At 37.0% G+C, this 27,975-nt stretch overlaps 2 protein-coding genes across 7 annotated transcripts in view; both read right to left on the reverse strand.

Moving 5' to 3' along the window:
* CCDC141 (coiled-coil domain containing 141) overlaps positions 1–18,250 on the reverse strand; it is an 84,641-nt gene extending 66,391 nt beyond the window's left edge. Inside the window, exons 1-8 of the mRNA XM_051787291.1 lie at positions 16,780–18,250; positions 12,461–12,533; positions 11,865–12,248; positions 9,625–9,749; positions 7,452–7,629; positions 4,501–4,608; positions 2,104–2,336; positions 576–698 (exon numbers count right to left, since the gene is read on the reverse strand). Of these exons, the coding sequence (XP_051643251.1) occupies positions 576–698; positions 2,104–2,232 (252 nt within the window). The 5' untranslated portion in view covers positions 2,233–2,336; positions 4,501–4,608; positions 7,452–7,629; ... (2 more) ...; positions 12,461–12,533; positions 16,780–18,250. The remainder of the gene's footprint in view (positions 1–575; positions 699–2,103; positions 2,337–4,500; positions 4,609–7,451; positions 7,630–9,624; positions 9,750–11,864; positions 12,249–12,460; positions 12,534–16,779) is intronic.
* Positions 18,251–18,363: 113 nt separating this feature from the next.
* Positions 18,364–27,975, reverse strand: part of SESTD1 (SEC14 and spectrin domain containing 1) — a 55,194-nt gene continuing 45,582 nt past the window's right edge. For all 6 annotated transcript variants that reach the window (XM_051787297.1, XM_051787295.1, XM_051787292.1 and 3 more), the window contains 6 exons: positions 27,706–27,865; positions 24,985–25,066; positions 24,535–24,657; positions 23,470–23,661; positions 21,542–21,663; positions 18,364–19,104 (listed from right to left, as the gene is read on the reverse strand). In XM_051787297.1, the coding sequence (XP_051643257.1) occupies positions 18,975–19,104; positions 21,542–21,663; positions 23,470–23,661; positions 24,535–24,657; positions 24,985–25,066; positions 27,706–27,865 (809 nt within the window). In that variant the 3' untranslated portion in view covers positions 18,364–18,974. The remainder of the gene's footprint in view (positions 19,105–21,541; positions 21,664–23,469; positions 23,662–24,534; positions 24,658–24,984; positions 25,067–27,705; positions 27,866–27,975) is intronic.

Below are 27,975 nucleotides of genomic sequence, written 5' to 3' on the forward strand. Positions count from 1 at the left end.
ATGTTCTCAAGAACACCATAATCTGATTGTAAGACAGTTACTTAGCTGAAATCTTCCTAGCTGAAGATGAGCTATTTTAATGTTACAGTAGCATTTCTACTGCAACTTATATCAATCAACATTTAATAAAAATGTTCCTGGAATATCTACTTCAGACTTACAAGGAACTTGAGTTGTTATAAAATAATCAAACTTTTCACAACATTGGTGAATTAAAAACATAAATTGATATTCCATTATATTTAGCAGTTACTAAGGGCTATAGGATTTTTTCATTTGACTTGACACCGATGTATAAAGCAGAAAAAAACCTGTGTCTTTACTGCTACTGTCAGAAGCATATTTTTCCAGTGCAGAGACCTAACTTCCAAAAAAATCATAGAATATCCTAAATTGGAAGGGACCCAGCAGGATCATTGAAGATCTGCTACACTGACAAAGGGTGAACATACTTTTTTCTGTGAGGAATTTAACCTAAACACAACATTGCAATAGGAGGCACGGGCATCTACATTAGCTGTTGTACCTGAACTATAACGACTAGATGAATTTTTTGTGGTCCCATCACATCTTACCTTCAGCTTAGATAGGAGGAATTCATGATCTTGCAGTAGTTTTTTAGTCTCATCCTGATTGCTGCCAATTTCTAACATATTTGGTGTTGATTCAGCCAGCTGAAGCTTCACCCATTTTCCACACTGTAATAAGTAAACAATTACAGCCTTGAGAAAACACAAGCTTTCTTTCATTTATTCACACAGATTCTCAGCTCTCAGGGGCCATACACATGACAAAGACACAGAACACAGTATAAACTTCATTTCTTTTGAAACAGGTAACAAAATCCCACACTCTAGTGTTACCCAATCAGTGCTATGATTTTACTTTTGCCCATGAAGAGTAAAATTATCACAATGAGCCAAAAACATTTCTCCAACTCATCTCCCCTTTCAGCTGAAGATGATACAGATAGTTAAAGAAACTTGGTGGGTGGGTGGAGCAGGCAGAAGGTACAAATATATCACAGCAGATGCAAAAACCATAACCCCAAATCTTATTTCTACCACACAGGTCTAAAGCACATCTATACTGGATATATATATAAAGAGATTGCAGAAGCAGAAGCAGGAACACTTAACAGCCTTTAGAACAGAAACCAAAGGATGGTGATAAGGACCAAAGTAGTGATGTCACTGGAAGCCAGCATGATTCTACAGGACAGAGGGGAAAAATAAATTACTTCACCTAAACTTGAGTCTCCTTGCAATGAAATTACTCCCCTGTAGCAGCAGACCACCTCACAGGAAGGGTGACAACTGACAGGAAAAAGCATTCCCATAGCTGAGCTACTCCCATCCTGAATAATAACCTGACAGCCTAACTCATTATCACCTTACTCTGCATTACAGACAAACCCTAGTTGCTGAGGCTAGCATGTTTCCCAGGTTGCCCGGAGAATGAAAAATCAAACTGCCAATAAATTCCAGCTGGGATTCATTACCAGCATCCAGCTTTACTCACGATGCCAAATTTTGTGTAAGCTGTAGGCGTGCATTCCAGCTCACAAAACAGGCCTTTAGGTGCTTATAAGCACAACTATACGCACATAAGAGTTTCTACTGAAACACATGAGAATATGAATTTACAGCTTCCAAAATTAACCACTTATTATCAGGTTTTTCCCAGCAAATACTTCATTTGTGGAGTTGGTAGACCATTTACGTAAAATTATTGCTGAGTACAGTTTAAAATAATTCAAGGAGTCTCAACTGCAATCATCACGCTTATTAACACATTTTCATGGCACTCTTCATTTATCTCTTACCTTTTAAACAGAGTAGGAGGAACTCCTTGCCTCCAAGAGCCTAGATATTTTAGCCAAATTGTTTATTCTATTTGAAAAAAACCGAAAAGCCACAAGGAGTAATTGTGAACAGAAACAAGTGTTAACTTCCAAGAAAGCCCTATTAGATATTGACTGATTAAGTGGCCTTGCCTTATCATTTTATGCTAAATATTCATTTGCACAGAACCTTTAAAAGAAGTAATAATCAGCAAGTAGTAGAAAGACAAGAACAGACATACCAGCAGCTGCTGCCTTACCTTAAGTACAGCTATGACAATACTGGCATCCCCAGCCTGAACAGCAACTGAACTGACCGTTGTTGTAGAAGGTTTCTGCTCCGAACTGGCTTCATCTGACATTGTGTTTGACAATGGGACTTCATACATTAAAGCAGACTTGAAATGCTCTTGCAAGGTCCACAGTTCATTTCAGAAAGCACCAGAGTCGCTTGGATTCATTCAGTGAAACAGCTCAGCTAACACTGATTAGTCTGCCAAAAGGAAAGAATGGGAGGTTAAAAATAGACAACTCCATTGAGTTTATCATTCTTGAGAGAGATTTGACACACCCCTAGTTTGGTAGCATTAAGCTGTCTGTTCTTTTTTGTCACCCTCTGAAGTGCAAAGGGCTTCTTCCTTGGACACCACCTGACACCAGCTAAACAAAGGAAAAGAAGTTCTCAAAAGAGGTAGAAAAAAAAATCACTATTGATTCTATACAGACAAACCCAGTGTTATCAGGTTTCAAAACACGAAACTATACAATCTCCGTTTTCACATTCTACACGTAAAATATTTTCTCGCTTGCTAGAAATATATGCTCAACATAATTCGTCCGCTGAATCAAAGTATTTAAACAGGATGAGCACGTGTATATAAATCAAATGTTACATCAAATCAGGGGATTTTTAATCCAAAAATATTTAAAGGGATAGTGACCATAAGAACCAGAGAAGGAAACCAAGTACTTTGTCTGAATTCTTAAGCAGTGTTTTATTCCTGTGTACGATTAAGATAATTTCCCTGCTTTTTAATTTAATCCTAAATTGTTTCTGTCTTCATTTTATTCTAAGTGAGCATAAGGAAGACCTCTCTAATAGTCGCTTAAACTCCACTTAAGTTTTTTATTCAGTGGAGGGAATGATTAGACATGTTTAGATTACAGTATTGATTTGGCATATTAATTCTATTGCCATTAACCCAGAGCATGTCACAAGTACCCACACTATGAGACAGCAGCTGCTGGGTTTCCTTCCACAGAACAGCTGAGAAAGTGACACTGCTGTTTAGGTTTGCAGGTCTCTCTGGAAACACAGTGCCACTCAAGAAACCACATGCACAACTCTCCCCTAAGCATCTGCTTGTTTGATTTGTTTAAAAATATGTGACATTTAGAGACATTTTTATATAAACTATATTTGCTAATTGCAAACAAGAACATACTCACCTGCCATGGAACCAAGATCTGGAAGCAAATTCTAAAATATTTTGCACTAGAAGAAACTTAAGGTTATTTCACGGAATTTCAACAGATGTGTCAAGGTCTGGGATTTTTTTGTTTGTTCATTTCTCCCCCGCTCCAATTGTTGGCAGATTATAATCTTAATCTGAGCACCACTTCAAACCATGACTTTCAAACAGGATATACAGAAGCACTTTCCAGTGGTTTGTGCTGAACAAAATGGGCTTGGAAAAGCAAGACCCATCCCTTGTGCCAAAACAGAACCATGAACCCTCAAGCTGCCAGCAAAGGAACAAATATCACATAGTTTTCTGAAACTCTTTGCAACACCTGTGAAATAACCAGATACCCTGCCAGTGAAACACTTTATGGATTTTCTTGAGAGTCATGTGTGTATTCATGTAATAGGTGTGGCAGAATGAAATGTTTGGTACTTAATCCCAACACAAAAACTGGGAGATGGAAGTCCTAAAGAAAACTTCAAAACTGAAACGTAAGAGAGCCCTATTTTGGTTTGAATGGAAGACAGATCCATTGTACAAAACCTGCTAAATACTCGAGCTTTCAAAAAACATTCCAAAAGACAAGCAACTTCAAATTTTTCACCCTGCAGGCAGGACTGAGGACAAACAGAACTTGGCTGTTGGAAAAACCAATTAGAAAAAACCAGCCAGACTTCTTGTTACTCTTACAAAAGAAGTTAGAAATCAATTTTGGTACTATGTCCGTGAGTCTTCATTCTCTCAGAAACACATTCTATGTGCACTTTTTCATGGCACAAGTTGGGCCAATCCATCATCTCATTAGGACAGCCAGACACAAGAGCTGCTTTTCACTCAAGTAAATGAGGTATCATTTTTCATAGTGCTGACACCTGGAAATAAGGGAAAAATGCCACACTCAAGAAGTTGACTGTAAGCAAATTTGGCAGCAACTGAGCCAAGTGATTCAGAACATCTGATAACAAATGCATGGTTATTGTATTTATTGGGCTTATGCTAAGCTTACAAGATAGGGATGGGGAAATATCACAGCAGCAGGCAGAGAAAAGGTACCAAGGTATCAAAACAGATCTTGGAGCCCAACTGTGGGAGAAAAAGCTGAAAATTTTGGTGCTGCATGATGAGACAGTTCGGCTGTGCCTAGGGAAACAAAATTTAACAAGCATGCCTTTCTCAGTCTTGTTTACTTACCTATCTGTCATTTTTTCCTCTGAACCAACCAACCAACAATCCTGGTAGCACCCAGAAACAGGCAGGTTATCTGCATTAGGAGGGAGAAATATCTTCCATTTGCTACTGCTGCGTGAAAGAGGAGAGTAAGAATGACATGAAGAAATTAGTTCACCAGCTGTCCATAGGAAACAATGAAACTGAACAAAGGAAACAATCTCAGGAAAATAGAGAAAAAGATCCAGTTTCAGGAGTGTAAGTGTATTAGCTGAAACAAGTGTATGTGAAAAGGATTTGAGAGGCAAATGTGAGAAAATTCACTTCATTGTCAACATGGAATGTGCTTTATCCACCTCATGAGAAACACATGAGGTGTTTTTCTCATGTGTAGCAAGGGAAGTGTGGTAATCATAGTTTAGATAGCATGCATAGGAAAAGGGCCTGTCTTTCTTGGAGACAAGTTGCTTTCTGTTAAGAGCTTCGGAGCAGCACATGTACTATCAAAATGGCTCTGGGAGAAACAAAGTTCACTCCCTGAAGCCTCGAAGACACAAGGTCCTTTACTTTGACTGCTTTGTAAATGTAGCACATCTCTTCCTTCCTTGTCTCACACTTGGGAGAACAGGGTGCATAGCGAAAAAGTGAAGGAGGACAGAGGAAGGAAGAATCTCTAACTGATGGGTTACTCACAGCTTGGAAAAAGATATACAAACACTGCTTTACTCTGGGAGCCTCACCTGGAACCCCTGTCAGTCTCTCTAAGTCTATGCTTGCTGCTTTTTACTGGTTCCTATCATCCTACTTCTTGAGTAGGTACCATTTTCAGGTATCATCAGGAATGAGGGCATGAAAGCAAGAAGTCTTGTGAGTTCCCCCAAGTTCATAAAGCAGACATGGAGGTCACATCAAGTGTGAGGGTTGAGCATGGGGTAGGTATTTCTCCTGAAAGAGGCTTCTCTGTACCCTACACTAGTTGAATAAGTTTCTAGGCTATCAAACAGGTTGAAATTCTAACCAGGTTTTCCTATACCCCAAACAAAGAATGATAAAAACTACACCAGCAGCAGTCAGGGTAGAAATGCGGGAAACAGAAACGCCTTCTCTCAGAAGTCAGAAAGTACATAAATGGCCTGTGGGGAACATTAACTTGCAACACTGCCTCTTTCTCAACACTGAATTAGAAAGAAGGACTTCTTGCAGATAACTGCCCTAGAGAGAAGGCTGACAGAAAACAGAAGGAAACTGCAGCCCTTGCAGACATTCCTTTTTTAGTGAGGACCAGAGACTCAGGACAAACTGGGCACAAACTAACTTCCCACATCCAGAGGCAGGGCAAGGACCAGCATGAGCTGCTCCACAGCCCAGCAGGGCCCTGAGACTGGGAGACTGGCTGAACTGAGGAAAGTCTGTCCTCCCACAGTCCTGGACACCCAGGGGTGAAGGGTGCCCAGACAGGACTGGTTCCCCATCTGGCAGTGAGGGGCCTCTGCTGCCCAAGTTGCTGAGATAGGACAGGTGCAGCAAGTGGGGAAGAAGCAATCCCTGCTCCCAAAAGTGGGGGGTTATTGGCTGCAAGAGGGAGGGAAAGGGCCAGCCAGGGTAAATGAGATGAACTTTAGGTAGGTAACAGCTTCGGCACAGGCAGAAAGCATTTCCCTGCTAGCTAAGAGCACAGGAGCTTAAGAAAAGGTGGCGCAAAACTAGCCCAGGACCCTGCTGGCTCCGAAAGGGGTTGTGTTCTCCTTGCCACCATGGAAGGAGAAGGCTCAAAAGTCCCAGTAAAGGGTTAGGAAACAGCTGTGAAAAAGTGCCCGGGGGTAAAAGACACCCTGCTTTCCCCTAGAAAAAATGGCAAAACCAAACCATGTTCCATATTATTGTTTGATAGTTGCAGATTAATTTCATTCTAAACACAGAAATACAGTGAAGAATTGCAGTTTGTATCTTCCCATTTTACTTGTGCATCTTCTAATAAAAACCCTTCTACTCTTGCTCCTTCATCACCAATCCTGAACACACTTTTATATCACACTAAGAAACAGCAGGAAGAGAAAAAGCTACCCAAAAAGCATCATCACACAAAGCTAAGAAAATACCAAAAGTTATCCTGGTTTATCCCTGTCATACTGAATATGTCTTCATGGAAGAAAAATGAAACAACACTTCTAACTGTAAAATTAGCAGTGTATCGGAGATCAAGAAACTGGCAAACAGCTTAATATTGCAAATTCAGTGCAATGGTAAGAGCAAAATCACTATTTGTTTGCTTACAAGGACAATGACTTTTAAAAAAAATGCACACAGTAAACCAACCTGGGAAGCAATGACAACTGAAGCATTTCAGGTCCCACTCTTTCATCCCAAAGCATTCTCTTTCCTATATCCCTCTTTTTGGATCTTAGAGGATTTCCACCAAGCATGTATGGTATTTGTACCTAGCACTTGTCAAAATAGTACCTAAATCTTTACTATTTATCAAACGATAGAAAAAGATCCACCAAATTTAACTAGGGCTTACCAACCAAATGTTGTATTGCATCAGCCTCAACTCTAATTTTAAGAAAGCTCATATAAGCTTTAAATTTAGAACTCCAGCTTCTAAATGTTATATAAAGAACGACCATTCTTTCTAGCATCTGTTACTTAAAAAATTGTCTTCCTGCTCTTCACCTGGCTTACATATAAGATAAAGAAGAATTTACACTTTTCCTTAAAGTGACAGCTACTGAAAAGACTGTTAGAAGTGACTTGATGACTATTCAAATGTAAATATGATGGCAAAATAAAAATAGTGAAGAGTTGAACTGTTGAATGGGGTGAAGAAATTAAACAAAACAGAAAACATTACACAGGTGTGAAGTGATCACATCTCATTCTCTCTCAATCCCAAGTGAAGACACAAGCATATGCTCTTAAGTCTATGGAGGCTCTCCACTTAGGTTTTCTCAGAATCAGCTGGAGAACAGACTTACCCCATCATCACCCCCGGCAAAGCTCAACATTTCTGCCTCACTGGGTGTTGTCCAAAACAAATGCCTATGGAGCTCTACTCTGATGAATGCAAAAGTGAAGCTGTTTTAACAGCTCTCAGGTGGCACACACATCAGTCAGCTTGTCAAAAGAGAAGACGGTGGCCCAGTGTATTCAACTCTGTCAGGAGGGCGAAGAGACATTAGAGAGTTCATTAGTCCGTTTTTCAGGCTCCAGCAGCAGCAGCAGCAGCAAGAGAACAGTTTATTACGAAAGATTAGTATGCTCCCTTGCCCATGCATGTAAGGAAAGCCAACAGGACTTTTGTTGCTAAATTCCTTGGGAGCATTTGAAATTCCTTCCTGATGTGGTGTGTTAGCACAGTGGAGTATGCACTCTGCACCAAATATAGATGTGAGACAGGCTACTCTTTCTCCCTGTAAAGAAGGAATATTAAGATACAGATTGTAATGTACATCTAAGTCTCAAGGCAACTACAAACTGTACCACTAATAAAGTACAGTGGTACTTTTGCCCCATGTCACTCATTTCTGTGTTTAACTTACATTTACAATTTAACTGTATTAAGACTATTTCCCTTTAATTTTTTCAATGTTTATACATAAATGTAGATATATGTATTAAACTTGTGAAATAAAAACATAAGTTAAAAATCACACAGACTGTTCAAAGAGACAGCTGAAATAGTGTAACTGGGTTCTTAGGACCACCTTTTAAAATTGAAAAGCCTCTGTTTAGTCTTATAAAAAGCAGTCAGCCAGCAATGATGCAAACAGATCAGCATGAGTCATTCAGTTAATAGGGAACAAATTAAGTGGATATAATCATGCTAACCACACTAAAACATAAAAGCCATATTGGTATTATTGTTTGGAAAAGTTGATTTAAATGGACACAAATTTCAGAAAGCTAAAATTAGAACAAGTAAAAGCTGTTATACAGCCACCTTTCTACTAGCAAATTACTTTAGACCTCTGATATTGGGGAGGGTTTATCCAGAAAAGAAAAATTCAGCAGAGGAGTTGAATTTTAAGTATTAGAGAACCATGAGGCTTTATAATCCTTTTTCAAAAGTAATTTATCAGCAGAGTTATAAACAACAGTGCTTTGTTTCATTATAAAAAGATACCTCCATCGTGAATAACTGCTACTTGAAGGTTCACACTGCTGAGCATTCCTTTGTATGTTCTGGTCACATATGTCCCTCTTTCAGATCATGGTACCTCAAACAGTGAGAATGTACCAGGTCCTGCCTCTCCTTTTCAGGTAACTACTGAATTGTGCAGCACACATAAGAGAAGTTAAAACCAGGAAGTACTGGAATTCCAGCCCCACCCACCCCAGCTCACTTGCCTGGAACTGGGTTGTTAAAATTCAAATCCCACATAATGTAAAATGAGAGAAAGGACAATTTAGAAAAGGATAAGAAAAAGAAGAAATTAAATCAGGGAGATGGAAGTCAAAGGACTGGAGAAGATTTTGAACCAGAAGAAGTCTTGATGAATGATGAAAGAGAAGCTGAGAGCTGCAAGGATGAATTAGGGACTGAGGATCAACAGTAAGTGCAAAGGTACACAGGGCACTTGGCCCTTTGTAGCAAGGGAACCATGTCAGGGTATTGAAAGTGCTCTGCATGTTTCAAAATCTTGCTACTGATATGTCTGTGTTAGGTGTAAGCTGAAAGGGCTTGTCGGAATGTGGCACATGCAGTAGTCAAAAATCTAATGTCAATTTAAATCATATTTAGATTTGAGCTTGAGTTTTACTCTAAAGACTAAATTATATGTGATAGAAGAATGCTCAGAGCCTAACTAATATGAAAGGAATTAGCGCAGTCAGGAGTTCACCTTAAAAGTGCAGTACTGCTGTAAAACAAATCACTGAATTGACTGTCTGTGACTTGCTGGTGGTGTTAGACCTGACAGCTACAGGTACTATCTATGACCCTTTTACAAATACACTTTTACCATAGGCCATCAGCACCAGTCCTGATCAAGACAATAAGTCAGTTGCTCAAATGTTTCTTTCCCAAGAGATTGATCTATCACAGTGTCCAGTAACACATTCAGAATCCATTGGTCAGGACAAAAGCCTTTTCCTGTAAATCATGGGAAAAAAAAATTTTTGACCACTTTTTCCAATTTCTCAACCTACCTTCTTCTGAAGTATCAGTCCTCCAGTGAACTCTGCAGTCAGCTGCTTTCATTAAGGATCCTCATTGCTTAATTACCTTAAACCTCACACTTGAAAATAGGTTTCCCCAGGACAATTATCACCATCTTTGTTTGAGAAAACAACAAAAATTGAAGTTTAATGATACAGTGGATACAAGGTTTTCTGGTATAATCTCTTGTGATCTCACTGTGTGTAGACAAGAGGCAGGCAAGCACTATAGCTGAAATTTGCTGTCAAAACCAAAACTGCACTGGGGGACCCTCTATATATGTAATGGGATTGGGGGCAGAGGATATACCAAATCAAATACAACTATAAACTTCTTGGATTTTTAAAACTGCACAGAGGTCATTGCTTGGTCTTTAACCTAACACAATTTCAATACTAGAATGTAGGAGACAGAGCCCTGCGGGATACAGTCTCAGACATCACTTGCCTGATGTTATGGCCTGAGAGCAGTACTGTGCCCTCACTGACAACAATAACATTGCCAGAATGCTGAGGTAAAACTCTCATAATGCAAAATAACTTCCAGATTAAGGTTCTGACTGGTCATATTAAAAATAGACTGACATTTTTACAGCAGGTTTACAGGAGATATCATGGTGTCAGTGCTGTGCAGGAGGTTTTGCTGCAGTCTGTTCCTGTCCTCTAATCTGCAAGTGACTATAAATTGGTGTTACTCTTTAGGCATGTTGGAGGTCCTGGGATAAAAAAAAGAGATGTATATCAAGTAAATTTAAAATAATAGCAATGCTAATGTATTTACAAATCTTTACTGTTTCATATTTGTCTATTTTTGCACTGGGTCTTTAAAAATCATGTAGTACATTTTACAGTACTCTTCCAATTAAAAAAAAAATCTTAGATAATTCTCTTAAGTTGCAAAATGGAATAATAAATCTTGATTTTTTTTTTTACAGTTATACAATTACTGTGGGCTTTTTATTTCATCAGCTAATTCAAGAGAAAGTTTATTTTTTCAACTATTTCACTACTTCCATTTTTTTAACTCACAGAGCTTGGATCCAACAGAAGCAATTCCAGGAGAGGGTTGAAAGATTAAAATCCACATTTCAATGAGGAATCACAGAACTTGGCCTAAATTAACAGAAACTTCTGAGTCCTCCATCTTGCTTTCATTACATGGAAGTCTTTTCAGAAGCAGAGAAAGATGATGTACCTTAAATCATCCTTTGTCAACAGAGCAGGATCTGCAGTAACTATGTTTTAGAACCTTGTTTTCAGTGTTCCAGGGATAAAAATAGCATGCAAGAGTACTTCACGGACTGCATATTTTTTTGTCCATTTGATCTGATATTTAGTAAATATCCTGTAATTAAACTCCTTTCTCTAAATTACTCTTTCTGACTGTGTGAATATTTCTTCTTTTTGCAGAGTATTTGATTAGCTACCTTCAAAGGATGAGCTTGATCTTCCAAAACATCCTTACAGCCCACCTATTGACACCATATGATTTTTATAAATATTTTCATTGTAAATGAAACTCTTACAATGTCACCAAATGGTTTTCCATCCTTTCTTTTTTTGCTTACTATTGCTTTTCATCACCTCAGTGTTCTAAGATGACAATTATTTCAGCTGTGCTTTTTATATTCTCCAGGTGTGTGCATGATTTCCATGACTATTAACATCTCACCCATTCCTAAATATTGATGAAATTTCCTTTCTAGCAGTGCTGTGAAGCAGGGAATTCAGCTGTCATCCCCTCCCAACACACACTGGCAGTAGCAACCATTTCATCCTACAAGTAAACTCTTCTTTGGAAACAATGAAAAAACTCTTTAAAACGTCTGTTGGATCACTTGCAAAGTCTTTGATGAAATTGCTAATGGAGAGTTTAGTAGCAGACAGGTGGATATAGCTCTAATAAAATCCAGAAGACAAAACAATACCTAGAGAAGAGGTAACAGCTAACAGTGAACAGCAAAAAGAACTCTGTTCACATTTCTGCCACCTGCAGGAGCAATGCCTTGGCTTCTTCACGTATGACTGGTTCTGCAGAGGAAATGCACCATGAAATGATGCCTGCAAATGGCAGCTACCTGACAAACTGGCCACATGCAATGAGTGGAAATAAAAAGCTAACAAGGCTCATTGAACATGTGGCTCGCTGCAGCCTTTTGATGCTGTCTTAAGCAAAACATTATCATAAACCCTGGCTACATCTAACCATAATACCATGATTCTTTGGATACCTTAGTCTTGGAGAAGAGGAAGGCCATGTTCTGAGAGGCAGTGAGTGATATAAAGCAGACACTGGATATCAAGCTCACATCATCACCACAGATATGTGGAGTAGCAGTCAAATGTGTTGAATACATTGTACAATCTTCACACTACTGAGCCTAGCTTCCAGGTATCTGCCATCCAATAGAGGCATGCAGAGCTACATACAAGGGCTCAGGAAGAGAACAGTCTGCACTTAGTACCAGTTTAGACTATGGCTTGTTCCCAAGTCTCTAAAAGTCAGGCTCACATCACACAATCATATTAAATATCAAGTAACCATGCTGTATACTTGCCTGTGGAAATAGCTGAGACTCCATGAAAGCTACTTTCTTTCCTAGTAGTATAAAAACCTTAAGAAGAGAATGGAATGTTAAAAAGACACTTATCACTTGCCCAAGACTTAAATAAATACATAAATTCTGGCACAGTACTTGAGAGAAACCTCTGGCTCAACAGCCCACTGCAACTCTGCAGCCTCTGATCCTGTAAGGCACAGGGATCATAAGCAATCCAGGCATGCCTGGAAATTCAGCACTGACAGTGGGAATGTGCTGTCACTTACCCAGCATCTGCCACTCTTGGTGGGAAAATGAACATGGGAAGCAGAAATCCCAAAATTGAGATGGCAACACACACTGCAAACCAAGCATAACACATATCTGAAAATTACACCTCTGAAATTAACACACTGACCCCTTCTGCCAAAATGGAGAACATTAACAAATTAAAATCAGGGGCATGAGAAGTATTTGTTCATGCTTTGTTCTGATATAGTTTCTCAGCTAACAGGTCTTCCACTAGTTTCTCTTAGAGTCTGTTCTTACAGCTAAGACAAGATTCCCTCTCCATTTTATTTTCATAATTTATAGATTATTAGAATTAACATTTGGTGTAAGATCTAGGAAAGGGCTCAATACGGGTTTTTAAGGCACAACGTATAAGCATTTATATCCATTCAAATAGAGCCAGTGATTCTCAGGATTTCACAGAAGTCTCAGGGCTGTTCTACCATGAGCTGTCACAGCCTTAGTCTGTGCACAATGCATATCTACACAGAACTGCCCAAGCACCTTGCCATGTGTGTTCTAAGAGCCACAGCTATCATGAAACCTTGGTTTTGTTATTTTTTAATCTACTTAACACACATGTTGCCTTCTGACAATGACAGTATTGTAGCAGAGCTGACAAGAAGACTGGGATGTGTAATATCAGGATCCTCAGAAGAGCTAAGTGTATTTATATGGTCATAAGTGGAAACCACGTTTTAGAAGGCTGTGCAAAGCAGTGAGAGGTCATTTTGGCCACATATAGCCAGTGCAATGTTTTGTTATAGAAGTTTGACAGATAATGTGTGGCTAAACCAGCTTTCCCAAAGAGAGCTTATTACATACTTAGTATTAGAAATCAGGGATAGTTTCATTGGGTCTCCTCTTGACATTTTAAGCACAGATGTATGACCTTAGTAATCAATAGGATATTTTACATAACTTAATAGTATTCCTCCACTTTACATACAAATCCAATGTGCATTAAGAGGTTTCCTGATGGGAGTTGCATCAATGGTGTCTGATGGCAATCAGCAGCTACGCATTGGTGGAAGAGCTAAAAGGCTTTCTAATATGTAAAAAATGTCTGTTTTAGATTGTAGAATTATTTTTTTAAAAGTGTTACAGTTTTAAATTAAGCTTTTAAACACACTTACTTTTAAGCACATTTTGTGTGTTAGTTACCTATGCACAAATAGATAATTTTTCCTGTAGCATTCAGTAGTCACAACACATTTGATGTTTTGATGCCGGCATTAAAATGCCAATGAAACAGCATTATTATTTAAAAACCTGGAGTTTATCTGCAATAAAAAGAATGTTTTCTATTCATTACTAAAGTAAATTATCTGCACAACTCTTGCTAACACAACCAATTGTTTCCACTTAACAACCTTCTCTCAAAGTATTCAAAATTGATACTGATTCAAGTTTCCTTTGCTTTACTTTGTGCTTCAGAGTTGGAAATGTTAATCTGTCCCTTTGCTCTCTGGGCTATAAGCTGTAAATATTACTAGTACTTGGAAAATTACCTGAACTTTTCCAGTTGAGTTTAAAATAAAAAAAAAAGGGGGGGGGATTTTTACTTTTTCTTTTTAAATATTTTCCAACGTCTTTCCTTAGCACATATGAAATTTTAAGAAAGCATTTTTTTCTTCACCTCTCTGCTCCAAAGCAGAATTTAAAACCTGACTCAGCCTTCCTCTTGTCTCTATTATATTCCCCTAATTTTTGCTGTAATAGAGATCTATGTATACGAGTCAACTGATAAGAAAAGAGAAAGCTGTTACCTTAATTTTCATTCCTATTTTGAACTTAAGTGTATCTTTAATGTTTTACATATGTTAAATATTTCTTAATATATCCTGTCTCTACACATTCTTGTATCAGCATAACTAAAATTTTACAGTCACACGAGCATCTATTTTGATGAATATATTTGATTTTGATTAGTACGTTGTCTTCCAGTTTTACAGAATCAGAGGTATTCTCACGAGTTTCTTTGATGATTCACCTTCATGTTCCAAATTATTCCTGGAGTCTCAGAAAAACGGTCCTAAGCTACCATGTGTTTGGGAGATCTGTATAAAGGGACCCATTAGAAGTAGGAAACCAATCTCCTTTTGGTGTGGTTATTTAGTCTTACCTGTATTTCCACACAGTAAAATCTCTACAACAAAACTACCTCCACTGAGCATCAGATGAAAAATATCTTTAAGTACTCCTTGACTCCATATCCTTGCAAAAGGTATGCAATTATGAAATTTTTAACAGAATTTTCAATTAAGATGCAGCCTTGAAAGGCATAAGTACTATAATGATTTCCTCCAGTCTTTAAGTGGAGGAAACAAAAGTGGGGACAATTGTGGGAATCAATAATTTTAAAGTTTTATCCCAATGTATTTTTCTAACATTTGATTTTGATTCAGAGAAATAACTCTGGAATTGCCTGTCCTGTTACATATTATGGAACTGTGGAAATGGCACACTAGAGAAGACTCAATCTACTGAAATTCAAAATGACTGTGCATTGGAACCACATGTAGTAGAACTGCTTCATTATTTGCCTTTGTATCTTACTTCACTTTTCCACAAACCTAGAAAACACAACAGGTATCTCTCCAGAGACATCATTAATTAATTCCCTTGTTGGAATGATGCTTTGCAAAATTCCAGATACTCAAACATTGTTTTTGGCTCTTATGTATGGATTGTTATCCTGTATGCTTAGACCAACCTTTGATTATTTTCTTTAAAATAGAACAGAAATCTAACATAAGTAAGCATTTTTACAGTCCTAACTCCCTTTTTACTGGTACAAGAATCTGGAGAGACATGAAGAATTGATTTTGGAAGTTAGGAGTCACCAAATCTTTGCTTTCATCTGTTTCTCAGCATTTTAGCTTCAACGCTCACATAATGTGCTATTACACAATTTCATCTGTACCTTTTGGGCTTCCTTTCTTCCTCCTTCTTAATAATCTCCTTATACAGATTAAAATTATCCTGTAGAAAGAATTCAGGAAACCAGAGCTTATTGTTACACCATTATATGCCATTACTGTTGCTGAATGCCCACAACAACCTCGCCTTGATCATGACCTACTGACATTGTTTTTTTTTTAACTGAGATGGAAAAAAAAAAATCTTCCCCCTATCTTTTTGTCAGCTGGCACTGATATTCTTAGGCCAGCATGATAGAATAAGAAGTGCTATACAATCCCACTGCACACACAGCCTTTTTCCACCCACTGCTGTACCTCCAGAGTAACTTTATTTGAACACTAAATCAGTCAGTCACACAAAGCTATACAAGTCTCCATGGTCCAAAACCGGTTATTTTCCCAAGAAAAATGCGACCCCATTAATCCTACTCAACACAATATGAATTTAAGCAGTGATCAGCATCAAACATTCTTACAGAAACTAATACAAATGCCCACACACCTATCACCATTAAGAGTTTGTGGGTACAAGCATTTTGTATGAGTACCAGGCTATGCAACTGATGCACTAGCAAAGAAGAATGGCACTTACCAAGGTGATCACCTTTCCAATTTACTGTCACAAAAAGCATACTCAGAATTACATTACTAGAAAGAGTAACAAAATACTTATCATATTTTGAAACATTTCAAATACATCCAAACTTGGCTAACAGGAACTTAGAAATTCTTGGTATTCATTTCATTACCATGAACAGAACTGATTTCATCACTTCCAAGTCATCAGTTGTAATGTACGTAGAAGTACAATCCTTACAATCAATCCTTACCTATTCTGTTGGTATCTCCCTATATCACATGTAGCAGCACTGTATACTGTGATTTCTATTTAAAAAAACCCCAAACACATTTCCATCTTTTAGAACTCCCTTATTAGACCCATTTTTGCAACCAAAAAGTGCAGAGTAAGAGCCACAAGTAGAGACACTGCTACTGTTCACAGTAGTATGTGCACAAACAAGTAACAACAGATTACTTGAGCACAGGTTTTTTTGGTTTTTTAGTACGTCTCTACATATCTCACTGACTTTTTGTGCTACTAAGGGTTGTACATTTCTGAAGATTCACTAGCAAGTACAACCATAGATGACAGACTGACTAAGAGTAAAGACCAGCACAAAAATCCCTCTTTAAATTAGTTACATTTAACAGTATTCTTAACACATGATGTTTAGTCCATTCCTTCAGTAAGACAGGAAGTCTCAGAGTTCATAGGAAAGATTTAGAAATGTCTGGCAGACTCATGCAACGTGACCTAGAAAACTACTTGCCATCATTCCTGATACATAAAAAATGGGCAAATTGCAAAGTGATGGTAAATAGCACTTTACCAGCCATTTGATTTCCCTAAAGGCAAGGAATTCCAGAAGGGGAATGGAGCAGAGAGAGAAAGCATAACCCAAGATGCTGTTTTGGAAACTCCATTAAAGACAAGAGGGTGAAACTCAAGAGTCCACTGGCCCCTAGGAATGTTGAACGACAGATAAGAGCAGCGTCAAGATTGGACTGCACACACAGAGCCAAAAATAACATCAGGGTTATTAGGGTGAGCGGTCACCAGTTCCAAGTTGTGCACACAGCTGTCACAGGAATGAGTTAGGAGCTTCTGATACTACCCTGGGTTGGCATATGTTATTGAGCCTCTAAACAAATACCAAAATAAAATAAAATAACCTTAGTGTTTGTAATCTTGCTTACTCTAATATTTTAATGAGATTTTATACTGCAGATTCAAATTAAAAATGTTGCTGAGCTGGAGACACAGTGTTTATTAGTGACTATATTAATTCACTTTTGTGTTTGAGCTTTTCATTAAATATACTTTTCATGTTTGGGTTCTTTCTAAGTGAATTTAACTCCTCAAAATATTAGCCATAGCAACAGCAGCTTTCTCAAATGCAATTGAGCAACTAAAATAAATTTGAAAATATTATATTGAAAAAGTCTCATTATAAATAAGGTCTATGAAACATCAGTTGGTTTTAAACTAATATTAACGTATATTGTACCATTGCATCAAATGCAAAAAAAAATATATTGGATTTTCTCTGCCAAAATACCCCAAGAGGAAAAATACCTTTATAATTAAATTTACAGGTAAGTCATTAATTTGGAATTACTGGGTTTTTATAGAGAAATTGCTCTATTTGAACCATCACTTTCCTCTGGAAAAAATGTAGAAAAACTAAGACAAATAAGTAAATATAATATTTGAATGACAGATCCATCAAGTAAATCTGTAGAGTAATAACAATGCACGCAGGAAGAGAACATTATTTTTACTGTGAGCAAAGTATAGCTTGATAGCAACATAAAGTTCTTTAAACTTACAGTTGTTTGTTTCACACATATTATAAAATGGTCAGATACCACACCATCATCCAGTAAATCTAATACTGAATGTATCCAGATTACATCCTGAAAATAAGGAAGTTAACCAAGTAAAGCACACAGCTGATTTTGTTTCAATCCAATTCCCTGCTCTTAGTAAATTTCATTTTATTACTAATCTCATGGTTTTAATGTTGGTTATGAACCTCATGTTAATTTTTTTTCATTAAATGAAAAGCTTTAACCTCAAAGGTACTAACAGGGATATTCACATTATTCAGGATTCTCCATTCAAAGGGAAACAAAACACTTCGAAATAAAGTACGGTCTTACATGGGAACAAAACTATTATTAATAGAACACTGACTTAAGCAAATACTATCTTACTTTTGTTCAAGAACTGCTATCAGAAAGGAAAAAAAATAGCATGAACTCTTGCCCCTATTAATAATAGTTCAAGAGCAGTTCCCTTATTTCTACAGTATATCAGAGCATTTAATATGAAAAATTATACAAACTTTGTAAATATACTGGGGGAGTAATGATTTTTACTACCATTTATCACAGACCAGAACAAATTTATATTAGATTTTAAAAAGATGATTTTTATTAAGCACAAACAGCTTTTAATACATTATCAATACAAATAGGAAAACATCTCTTTAATGGATTTGATATATCAAAGATTTGATGGGCAGGTTGCATACTGGCACAATAAAAATGACTTTTTTTTAAGTATTTCAAATTAAAATTACAGTTACCACTGCCTACGCTGCAGGAACTTACCTACAGTCTAGAAGTACTACATCACCTGGGCATGGGGGAAGCAAAGAACTAGAATTTCATAATATGGAACTTCTAACACTTTAATTAGCACCACTCAAAGCTTGCATCAGCTGTCTAACTAAGAAGCAGCTGACAGGTCAGGTAAAGCTTTACAGCAAATTTCAGTGCAAAGTTTACAGTTCCTTTTCATAAGATACTTGGAGTCTATGGTTTCATAGCATGTTAAATAATTATGGCTTGATAGATGTACAGTATTAAGATGCTGAGAACATTTACTTCAAAAAAAAGATGAGACTTGTAACGGCTGTGAAATGCATTTTAATATATTATGCCAAATTCTGTAATATGCAAACAACATGCTGGATTACAAACTTAAGTCCTATTATGAATTCATAGACAAGGGTCAGTATTAGCTCTCTGGGGTAGTGGCTTCTGGTTGTCTCAGCTGCTGCTTTTTCAGGCTAACTAGCTTCATCTTCTCTCTAATGTGTTCTGCTGCAGAAGCCATGTCACTTGGGCTCCCAAAGTACTGCTCAGACCTAAAAAAAACCACAAACCACAAAAAGTTTTTAGCGAAAAGTATGACATATGAATATACCCATGAATGGCACTAGAAAACACAAAACAGACAGCAATTTAAAAGCCAACTTTAAGGGGCTTTGGAGACTCAGCGATGAGACTTGACATCAAGTCATTGACTCGATGAATTTATTATAAATACTCAATGAGCCTTTTATACCCAAAAGATACTCTCAAAAGAAGGTTGAGAGTGGTGAGATGGGAACAGGTTGCCCAGAGAAGCCGTGGATGCCCCAATCCCGGAAGTGTTCAAGGCCAAATTGGATGGGGCTCTGAGCAACCTGGTCTGGGGGAATGTGTCCCTGCACATAGCAGGGGTTTGGAACTGGGTGATCTTTAATGCCTCTTCCAAACCAAACCATTCTATTATTTGAACAGCAGGGCACTATTCCTTATGTGCAACTAGATACTTCTCAACACTGTTTTTTACCTCCCTTCTCTGGCTATCCCCCAAGTCAGTCTAACAATTTTGCATACTGTGACAATCTATGAAATCTGTCTGTACATGAATTCTGAGGCTATAAAATTGCTGCACTATTGAAGGACTCTTCAAATGTTAAGTCAGCCACATGCTGTCAAATTATGCCATCTACCTCTCAAACTGAAAGAACTGTGTAATTCAAATACAACAAAGAATAGCTGAAATGTTAGGGAAACAACTAACCAAGCTGTCAGCAAAGGGAGGATTTGAACAGAATAGGTGTTTCAGAAGAAGAGGTATCAAATCTAGTTAAAAAGTACAGAAGCTGTAAACTTTGGAAATGGTAGTAGGACAAAGAACTTTCAGACAGATGTAAGTTGCTTCAGACAGGCATAAGTGGACGGAAAAGTTAGACTTGTTTGACTAGGGAAATCCAAAGTCAGACTGCACAACTGCATATGGGATCACAGTATGGGGAGATGTTTTTCCTGACACAGATTAGAAGCCAAGAGCAGGATAGGGAACAGTGACCTGAACTTCCAAAAAGATACTGACAAAGGTCTGAAGAAGTGAACAGGCTGATGAAAACGTCCCCGTGCATTTTATGACATTTTTCATGTTTCTAAATTTATTAAACTATTTCTAATAATGAGTGAACCCTTTGCAAATTGTTTGTTAAATGCTTCAAAAATAGAATCCTTAGGAATGATGAACAGAGGATCCTGAGATGTAGGAGAGCTAAGATACCATTTTTGAGAAGGTGCTGAAATGACAGAGGGATCAGAAATAATATTCAGGATTCAGTCAGACAGCTAAAATACAGGTGTGTGTATATATACCTATAGCCATAGGAGCTTTGCATTAGGACTAAGTGTGGCAAATGCCTTGTTTGTTTTAACTTTAATAGTCTATCTGCAAATTACATGCATTTTAAGAATAAATAAAGAGTTGCTACATTTATCAGGTCCCTAAAATCTGCTATTCAGAAGTTCAACAAACACTTCTTGGTCTGGTTTTAGGTTGTTTTTGTTTGTTTGTTTTTCTTCATAGCTATAAAATGCTCCACTATTTTCAAACATTAAAAGGGCAGTAAAAATCACTACTAGTTCAGGCCTGAGTCCGTCTTCAGGGTTAGCACTCCTTACTGAAAGAAACTACACTGTAGAAGAAATATGGTATTTTGGAAATAATATGACAATAAACTTCCATGACCAGCTTCCTGCAGATCAACTTCAGGTAACCCATAATGTGGTTGCCTAATACTATATCATAAGGTTTCAGCCCCTAATTCAAAACAGTGATTTCAAACCTCTTTCATTGTGGTGCGAGGTCCTACACACCCAGAGATTCATTCTATGGCTTGGTAATACTCAGATAGAAGTTAACTACAAGCTCAGCATAACAATGGACACATCTGTTTCATTAAATACAGAGAACTGAGTTTTATTATGGCTGAGATTCTAAATTCAATTTGCTTTTGTAGCTCAAGACAACCACCAATTTTAAACTAGTATGAATAGCTCTTAAGGGAAGTACTGTTTTGTTTACTGATTGAATCAAATGTAAATTTGTCTTCAATATACTGGCTTAAGACTTAAGATAGATAGAATTGCAAATAAATGAATCAAAATACCATAATTCTCATCTGGTACCTTTTTTTCAGGGAGAAGAGATTGGGACTGGTCATTCTTCTGTTACTTCTACATACTGTGCTGGTGCAAAGACTGCACAAATCTAATAATCATTCAGTGTGAAAAGGTCACTACTTTAAAAAGGCAGCACACTAGTACTCATTAAAAATTCTTTCCCATCTTTTTATAGAAAGCAGGCAGGTCCAATCTCCAGCTCTCCAAAGACAACACGCCTGCTTTTTCAATTTCAGCAGTAAGCCTTCAGGATTCTTCCATATATGAGTCCATTATGAAACTTCACCAAAAACATTATTCAAAAGGTATTAGAAAAAACATTCTGCATACCCGTCGGGATAAACTACAGGCACTGTTAGTCTGTCCAACAGTGATTTCCCAACCGCTTCAATTTCATCAAATTGCTCCATTTCATTAAAAGCTTCAGGCTGCTCTGGACATTCCTGCAAAATCTGTTTAAAATAAAAGTAGGAAAATACAGAATAAAGTAAACAAGGGATAGCATGTAGTTTTTAAAGTTCCATTAACTGGCAGAGTGAATGCTTTTTCAGCATCTTCACTATCACATTTACATGAGGTTAAGTGACATATTCATATAATTCAAGAAAAGAAAATATTGATTAAGCTACATTAAGGGCTACCACTACTGTGTATTAGAACGTCTCATTATTTCTGAGAGGAACAAAACGTCTTGCTGGACAATATTCCAGCCACAGATATAAAATGCATAAAAATCATAACCTATATCATTAAACATACCAGACAGCCATATAAAGTGGAAAAAAACATAGTTAATGAAGAGCCCCTTACAAGACATTTCAAAACTAAAATCCTCACCTGGCACAGAATAGGTGGGACTTAAAGAGTCTGAACACAAATCCTTCCTGATGAGATTGTGACCCAATACTAGTACTTAGTACTGTGTTTTCTTCCATTTCTCCCTTTGCCATTTCTTACTTTTTTCCAAAACAACATGGATATTAACAGTGTATTTTCCACACAGACTCAGTAATATGTCCCAGTAGTGCTAGGAGAATTATGTTTTTGAACATGGCTGGTTTTTTTCAGCCATCCATTTACTTTTCTTTAAATTAATGACTACCTAAAACCTGCAATTAACTACTGCAATAATGAAAGAATGCTCATAATATGGATTGAAAGAATCTACTCTTTTAGGAGTTTATGAACCACTGAAATCTAATTTGGTATCAGGTAAAACTTTTTTTAGCTGTCTCTGACAGCATAAATGATCTATTTCTGCTTTTGTGAAGATCCATCAACTCCCAATGCCTGTAAAGTCAAAGTATCTTCCATTCATACAAATAAGAAATTAATAAAACCAAGGAGCATATGAATCAACTTGGAATCCATACTCTCCTTTAATGACAGAATGAATTTATTTTACCATGTGTAAAGTTGGCTTTATTTGCAGTCACATGCAATTTTATTGTCAATATTCGAGATACATACTCTAAACTCCTTTTCTATAACGTATCCCTTCACAGAAAGAACAGTTTCTGGACAAAAAAGGCCCTACCTCTCATGACATACATTAGTGGACGTTGTCTCAAATTCAAGCATTTGAAAACTCTCTACATTTTCCCCTTTCAGTAAACTGTTACTGAGTACCAACTATTCCTCAGCCTCCTCTGTGGCTTCTCGCATCATATGACTGGGTGCAGCAGTGAAAGGTTGGGTTACAGGAGTTTGAAAGCCATACCAATGTAGAGGTGCGTTCAAAAGGAAGAAAGCACAACTCAAATCCCTCCAGGTGCAAAATACAAGAGGCAGAAACTAACTGGCAAGAGTTGCCCTCATTTACACTGTGTGTGAAAAGGATACTGCATTCAAAATGCACACAGCTTGAAGGGCAATACACCTTTAACTCTCCAAAGAACTTAAAGGACCTGACAACTTTGTATTATGGAAATCAAGAAGTATTTCTGGCTGTTAAGAATAATGGCCTCAAAGACACAAAGAAATGCTTTATGATCAATATCAGAGCTCCCCTTTGAAGAGGGTTGCTGTTCTCTTTTTGTTAAGCAGGCCCCACACCAATATAGGTATGTGAACAACAATGGTATTAAGTACCTGAAATTAACAGTTAGAAAAGTATGCTTGAATTTGTTTCTGCCTTTTTTTTTTTAATGTAATATTTAGATAGGGTAAAAAATACACACTGACAACTTCACTTTCCTTAAATTTCGTTTGCTTAAATTTGGGTAAGAAATTTTTCTTCTTAAAAACACAACACTCACCTTCTCAGCACTTGAATGAAATGCAACAGCTGTTTCCAGACGGTGTACTCTTTCTTCAGAAGTCACTGTAAACTGTTTCCACACTCTGTTCAGTCTTGGAAGTGTGTCTCCTGAGGACCTTGAAGTGCACCGCAAGGACTGGCATAGAACAACAGTTGCCTGCAGTAACTGCCTCCCATAATCATAAGTACTCTAAAAATTGGAGAGGATGGGAAAGAAAGTGCATGTAAAAACTCTGCACTTAACAGCAGCTAAATAAAGCAACAGCAGTCAAGTTTATGAAAGCTCTGTCTGCAATTTAGGTCCACAAACTATATTGAACTAACCTGGTCTACTAGAAAATGCTGATGAAGTATGAATAAAATTGTGATGACCAAAGACTGCTTTTACTCTTATTAAAAATAAAATATGCCCTGTTGTCTAGTGTTCACACTGGTAAAAGAACAGAGCTTCCTGAAAATTTCAAATAACTGTTTGGATTTAACACAGGACATTTGATACCTATTGCCAAGATGACTGTTTCACTTGTTTCACTGTCACCACATTTGTAGTAAGCCAGCACCCAGGTGCACTGTGGTAGTTCACTATAATGGCAAACTACCCTCCTGTCACCATCAGTTTTTATTCATCAGTTCCAGTGTAACAGGTGCAATAAGAAAACATCACATCTGTTAATTAACAAGTCCAAATTAGATCTTCCTAAAAGCAGTCAATGACTGAAAAAGCACCTGAAAAAGGCTCAGCTTATCAAAAGTAATTTTAAAGACTATTTGAAATAAGTCTTTCACAAAAGTCAATCAATTTTGCTTGGTCTTTTGCATTGCCTATGTGAAGATTAACTGAGGTACTAAACTTGCAGCATTGCCACTCTTGATAGAACTGCAAAATCTCATTAGGCCTATCACCAATTTCAGCAATCACAATTTTTTCATTAAAGCATTGAGGCAAACCACTAAGAGGAGTAACAGCTGTATAATAATTGTCCATATAGATATCAATTCTATTTAGGAGATTATCCGAAACTGTACAGACCCCAGATTGCTAAAAAAAAATAACTCATTTCACCTGTGCAACATCAACAAATTTTCGATGTTTCTCCAGTAAAACTTTTGTTTCTTGAGCATCGTCTCCCAGTCGGATGTGTGTCTTCAGCAGAGCATCCAACAGTTCACTTAACCATTCTACTGCCTTAAAAACAACAGTCAAAAGAATAAAAACTAATAAATTAAAAAGAAATTAGTCCAGAAGGGTGAGGTAACTTCAGTGTTAGTATATGCTTTTGATACAGGAAAAGTTAAATCAGCTATCACAAACTGATAGATCGTGCATGCAATTACCAAATACACTATTTGCAGACATTGCTATAGCCTTTATTTTCACTGACATGTTCCCTAAATAAAACTGTATTTGAAAGTTACAAAAAACCCCAAAAACCTGTGAAATCATCAGCCCCCATAAATTAAACCAGTGAACTACAAAGACCAGAATGATGAAATTCTGTAGGCACTTTCATACCTGAGCAGCATCCTCTTCACACTTAAATAACTGTACCATCTGAAGCATCTTCAGTCGCCGCACATCCACCATATCCTCACACCTTAAACAACAGCACAGAAAGACTCACCAACAGATGTATAGCAGACACAATACACTCTGAATTTGACAACATTTTCAGTGAGAAACACTAAGATATAAGTGCCCATGAAAAGGTGACTAAAGCATTTTTGTGATGCTTAGCTTGGCCAAAATATATAATATCTCACACAACAATAAGAAATACACAATAAATAGAACAGAGCGCTACAAGTCACTGAAATCACGATCCTCAAGATTCCTGATATGGCTAAGCTGCAGACAGTAACAGCAGCCATAGCTACAAGATCTTGCAGCAGCATTGCAGGTTCCTTACATCGTTCCACTGTTAAGATCTGCCACATGTGGCTGAGATAGACTTTATCCTACTGAAATTCAGATCAAAGTTGCCTTCACCTTGGCATAATTCTGAATTGTACTGTTTGCTGGGGGCAAAGTTTTCTTGATTAATATGATGAGGACTGTTTAAAAGATAATACATTTTTCCATTTTTATTTTTAGCTTACTAAAGATGGTAATATCTTGCAACATCCTTTGCTACACTTGTCAGGAAGCATTTAAAAAATCTAATTCATATAAAAACTAATCCCAACTATCTAACTAACCCTAACTATCTTATTCTGAATTGAGCATATTTTGTAGTTCTTTCTCCAGTTAGAATTCAAAAAAAGTATTGAAAGTTTTTCTCTTTCCATAGTGAGAGCTAAGCTAATATATTTAGCAGAATACTTTCCACTTCTATTTCAGAGGCCTACTAAATAGACAGTACAATTCACTCCTGTCCAGTGCAAATGGAATTACTAATGTCAACAACAGTCAGCTTTATAAGCAAATGCAAAAGACTGTATGCATGATTTTTTCCAAACTAATTGCAAACATAAGCACTTCCAAAGAACAGTTTGTTAACATGCTTCATTTTGTTACACATCCTGTAATGCTTACAGAAAGGAAATGTGTTGCTCTAATAATGCAGGGCAACACTTTATGGGTTCCAAAAGCATAACTAAGGCAGCAAAATCCCCCTGGAAGTGAACATTATAATATATGTATATATAAATAACAAGAAATGTGCAATAGAATCTGTAAAAAAAAAAAAAAAAGTACTGTAAAAATTACTATTAAATGCTACTGAGATACTAGTCCTATTGTACTTTTTTCCTCTTATACAGGCTAAAGAACCTTGGTTCAATCACTCACCATCTGAAAGCTGCTTCCTACCTTTGTCTGGAAATTTTATTGACATTTTAGTTCTCTAATTGATTTCCCACAATTCTATATCCCTTCTGAGAATAGGGATCAGAATTGTGTGACACTTAAAACAGAAGTGGACTACCAATCTACACAGTGACGCAATGACATTTTTCTTTTAGTTTTCTATTCCTTTCCTAAGAATCCTTAGAGTTCTACTTGCTTCTTACAGTATGATTGAACACTAAAGTGATTTCCACAAAAGTCTTCCAATGTTTACTCTTGAGTTCACAGATGGTTCAGAGTCCATTCCTATGTATATAGTCTTCCCTTCTCCCACGTACATTTCTTTTCTCAGTACTGAATTCCAACTGCCATTTTATTGCACAGTGACATGTCCTCTACAGCTTTTTGCAGTTGGCCCTCTAAACACAAGTGTTGATCAAGTAAATAGGATTCAGAGGACATACTTAAAACAATATTTTCTCTAGGCACTACCAAAACACATGGTTTCTTACACTAAGCTCCCTAAGAAAACAATTTATGAGTTGTACAATTAATTTGCAAAATGAGCAATTTGATGTTCATTAGATCTTGTTGTTTGTTCCCTAGAGGCCCCTTTTTGTTCAGCCAAGGCCCTGAAACTTCAGGTACTTTCTATGGACAGCATTACATTGTCTCAGGGGTTCCTGCAGTAATATTGGCAATGCCACCAAATTCTTTCACACTGTTGAGTAGAAAAAAAAAAGGCAGTACTATAGGCAATCAAGTTCTACTACATCTTTAAGAAAAAATAATCAGTGAAATTTTGGAGGAAGAGGATGATAGCATAATCCATCCTTCTTGCAAATTCAACACTCTCTAGTATTTCTCTCTACTGCAACTTAATCTTCCACTTTATCATTTTCCAAAACTCATAAAAATCAACATTTTGAAAACTGAACTCTGTGCCTCCATTTTGCATGCTGTCCTACCCAACATGATCTCATTTGTCTTCCTATCTTCAGGAATGAAAATATCATGCTCAAAGGACAGAGGTTGTAAAAACAAGGATAAACAAATCTGTGCATTATTAATATGTAATATTACAGCTATCACCACTACTGTAGTCTTATACTTCCATCTCAAACTGCTAACATATAAAACATACCTCTTGCCTCATTTTCATAATTACATATAAAAGGAATGTATAATTCTTGAGCATTTACAAGTATAGGAAAGCATTCAAATACTCAGTAGCAAAATACAAAAGGTGCTTGGTGTTAGGAATATGCTACAACAGATTAGGCAAGGAAGCTTCTTTCCCATTTAAATATACTACAAATATAAATTACAGTTGTACTGCATCCCTTAACTGAAGATAAAACAAAACAGCCTCTTTAAAACAAACAAAATTATATATAAATTTACCTATCAACACACAAAAATCTTAATGACTAGAACTACTGTTCTTACCTTTGTTTTCTAAGTTGCATATCTTCCATTACTCCTTGGATGTGGTCCACATTTTCTTTGTTTTCAATGGTCACATCTTTTCCATAAGCCCATGATGCCTGATTAGATATCTGATCAAGAAGACTTTGACCTTTCTCACGCAAACCTTGCAAGCCTAAGTCTAACAAAACAAAAAGAAAAAACAGTCAATGGTCACTCTCATAACTTTTTTTTCCCCCTCAATGGAGAGAGATAAAATGCAACAGAATCTGAGATGGAAGACTGGAAAGT

Source organism: Manacus candei, unplaced genomic scaffold (assembly GCF_025592945.1).
Source record: "Manacus candei isolate 608988 ecotype Guabito, Panama unplaced genomic scaffold, ASM2559294v1 h1tg000023l, whole genome shotgun sequence".
Lineage (NCBI taxonomy): Eukaryota > Metazoa > Chordata > Aves > Passeriformes > Pipridae > Manacus > Manacus candei.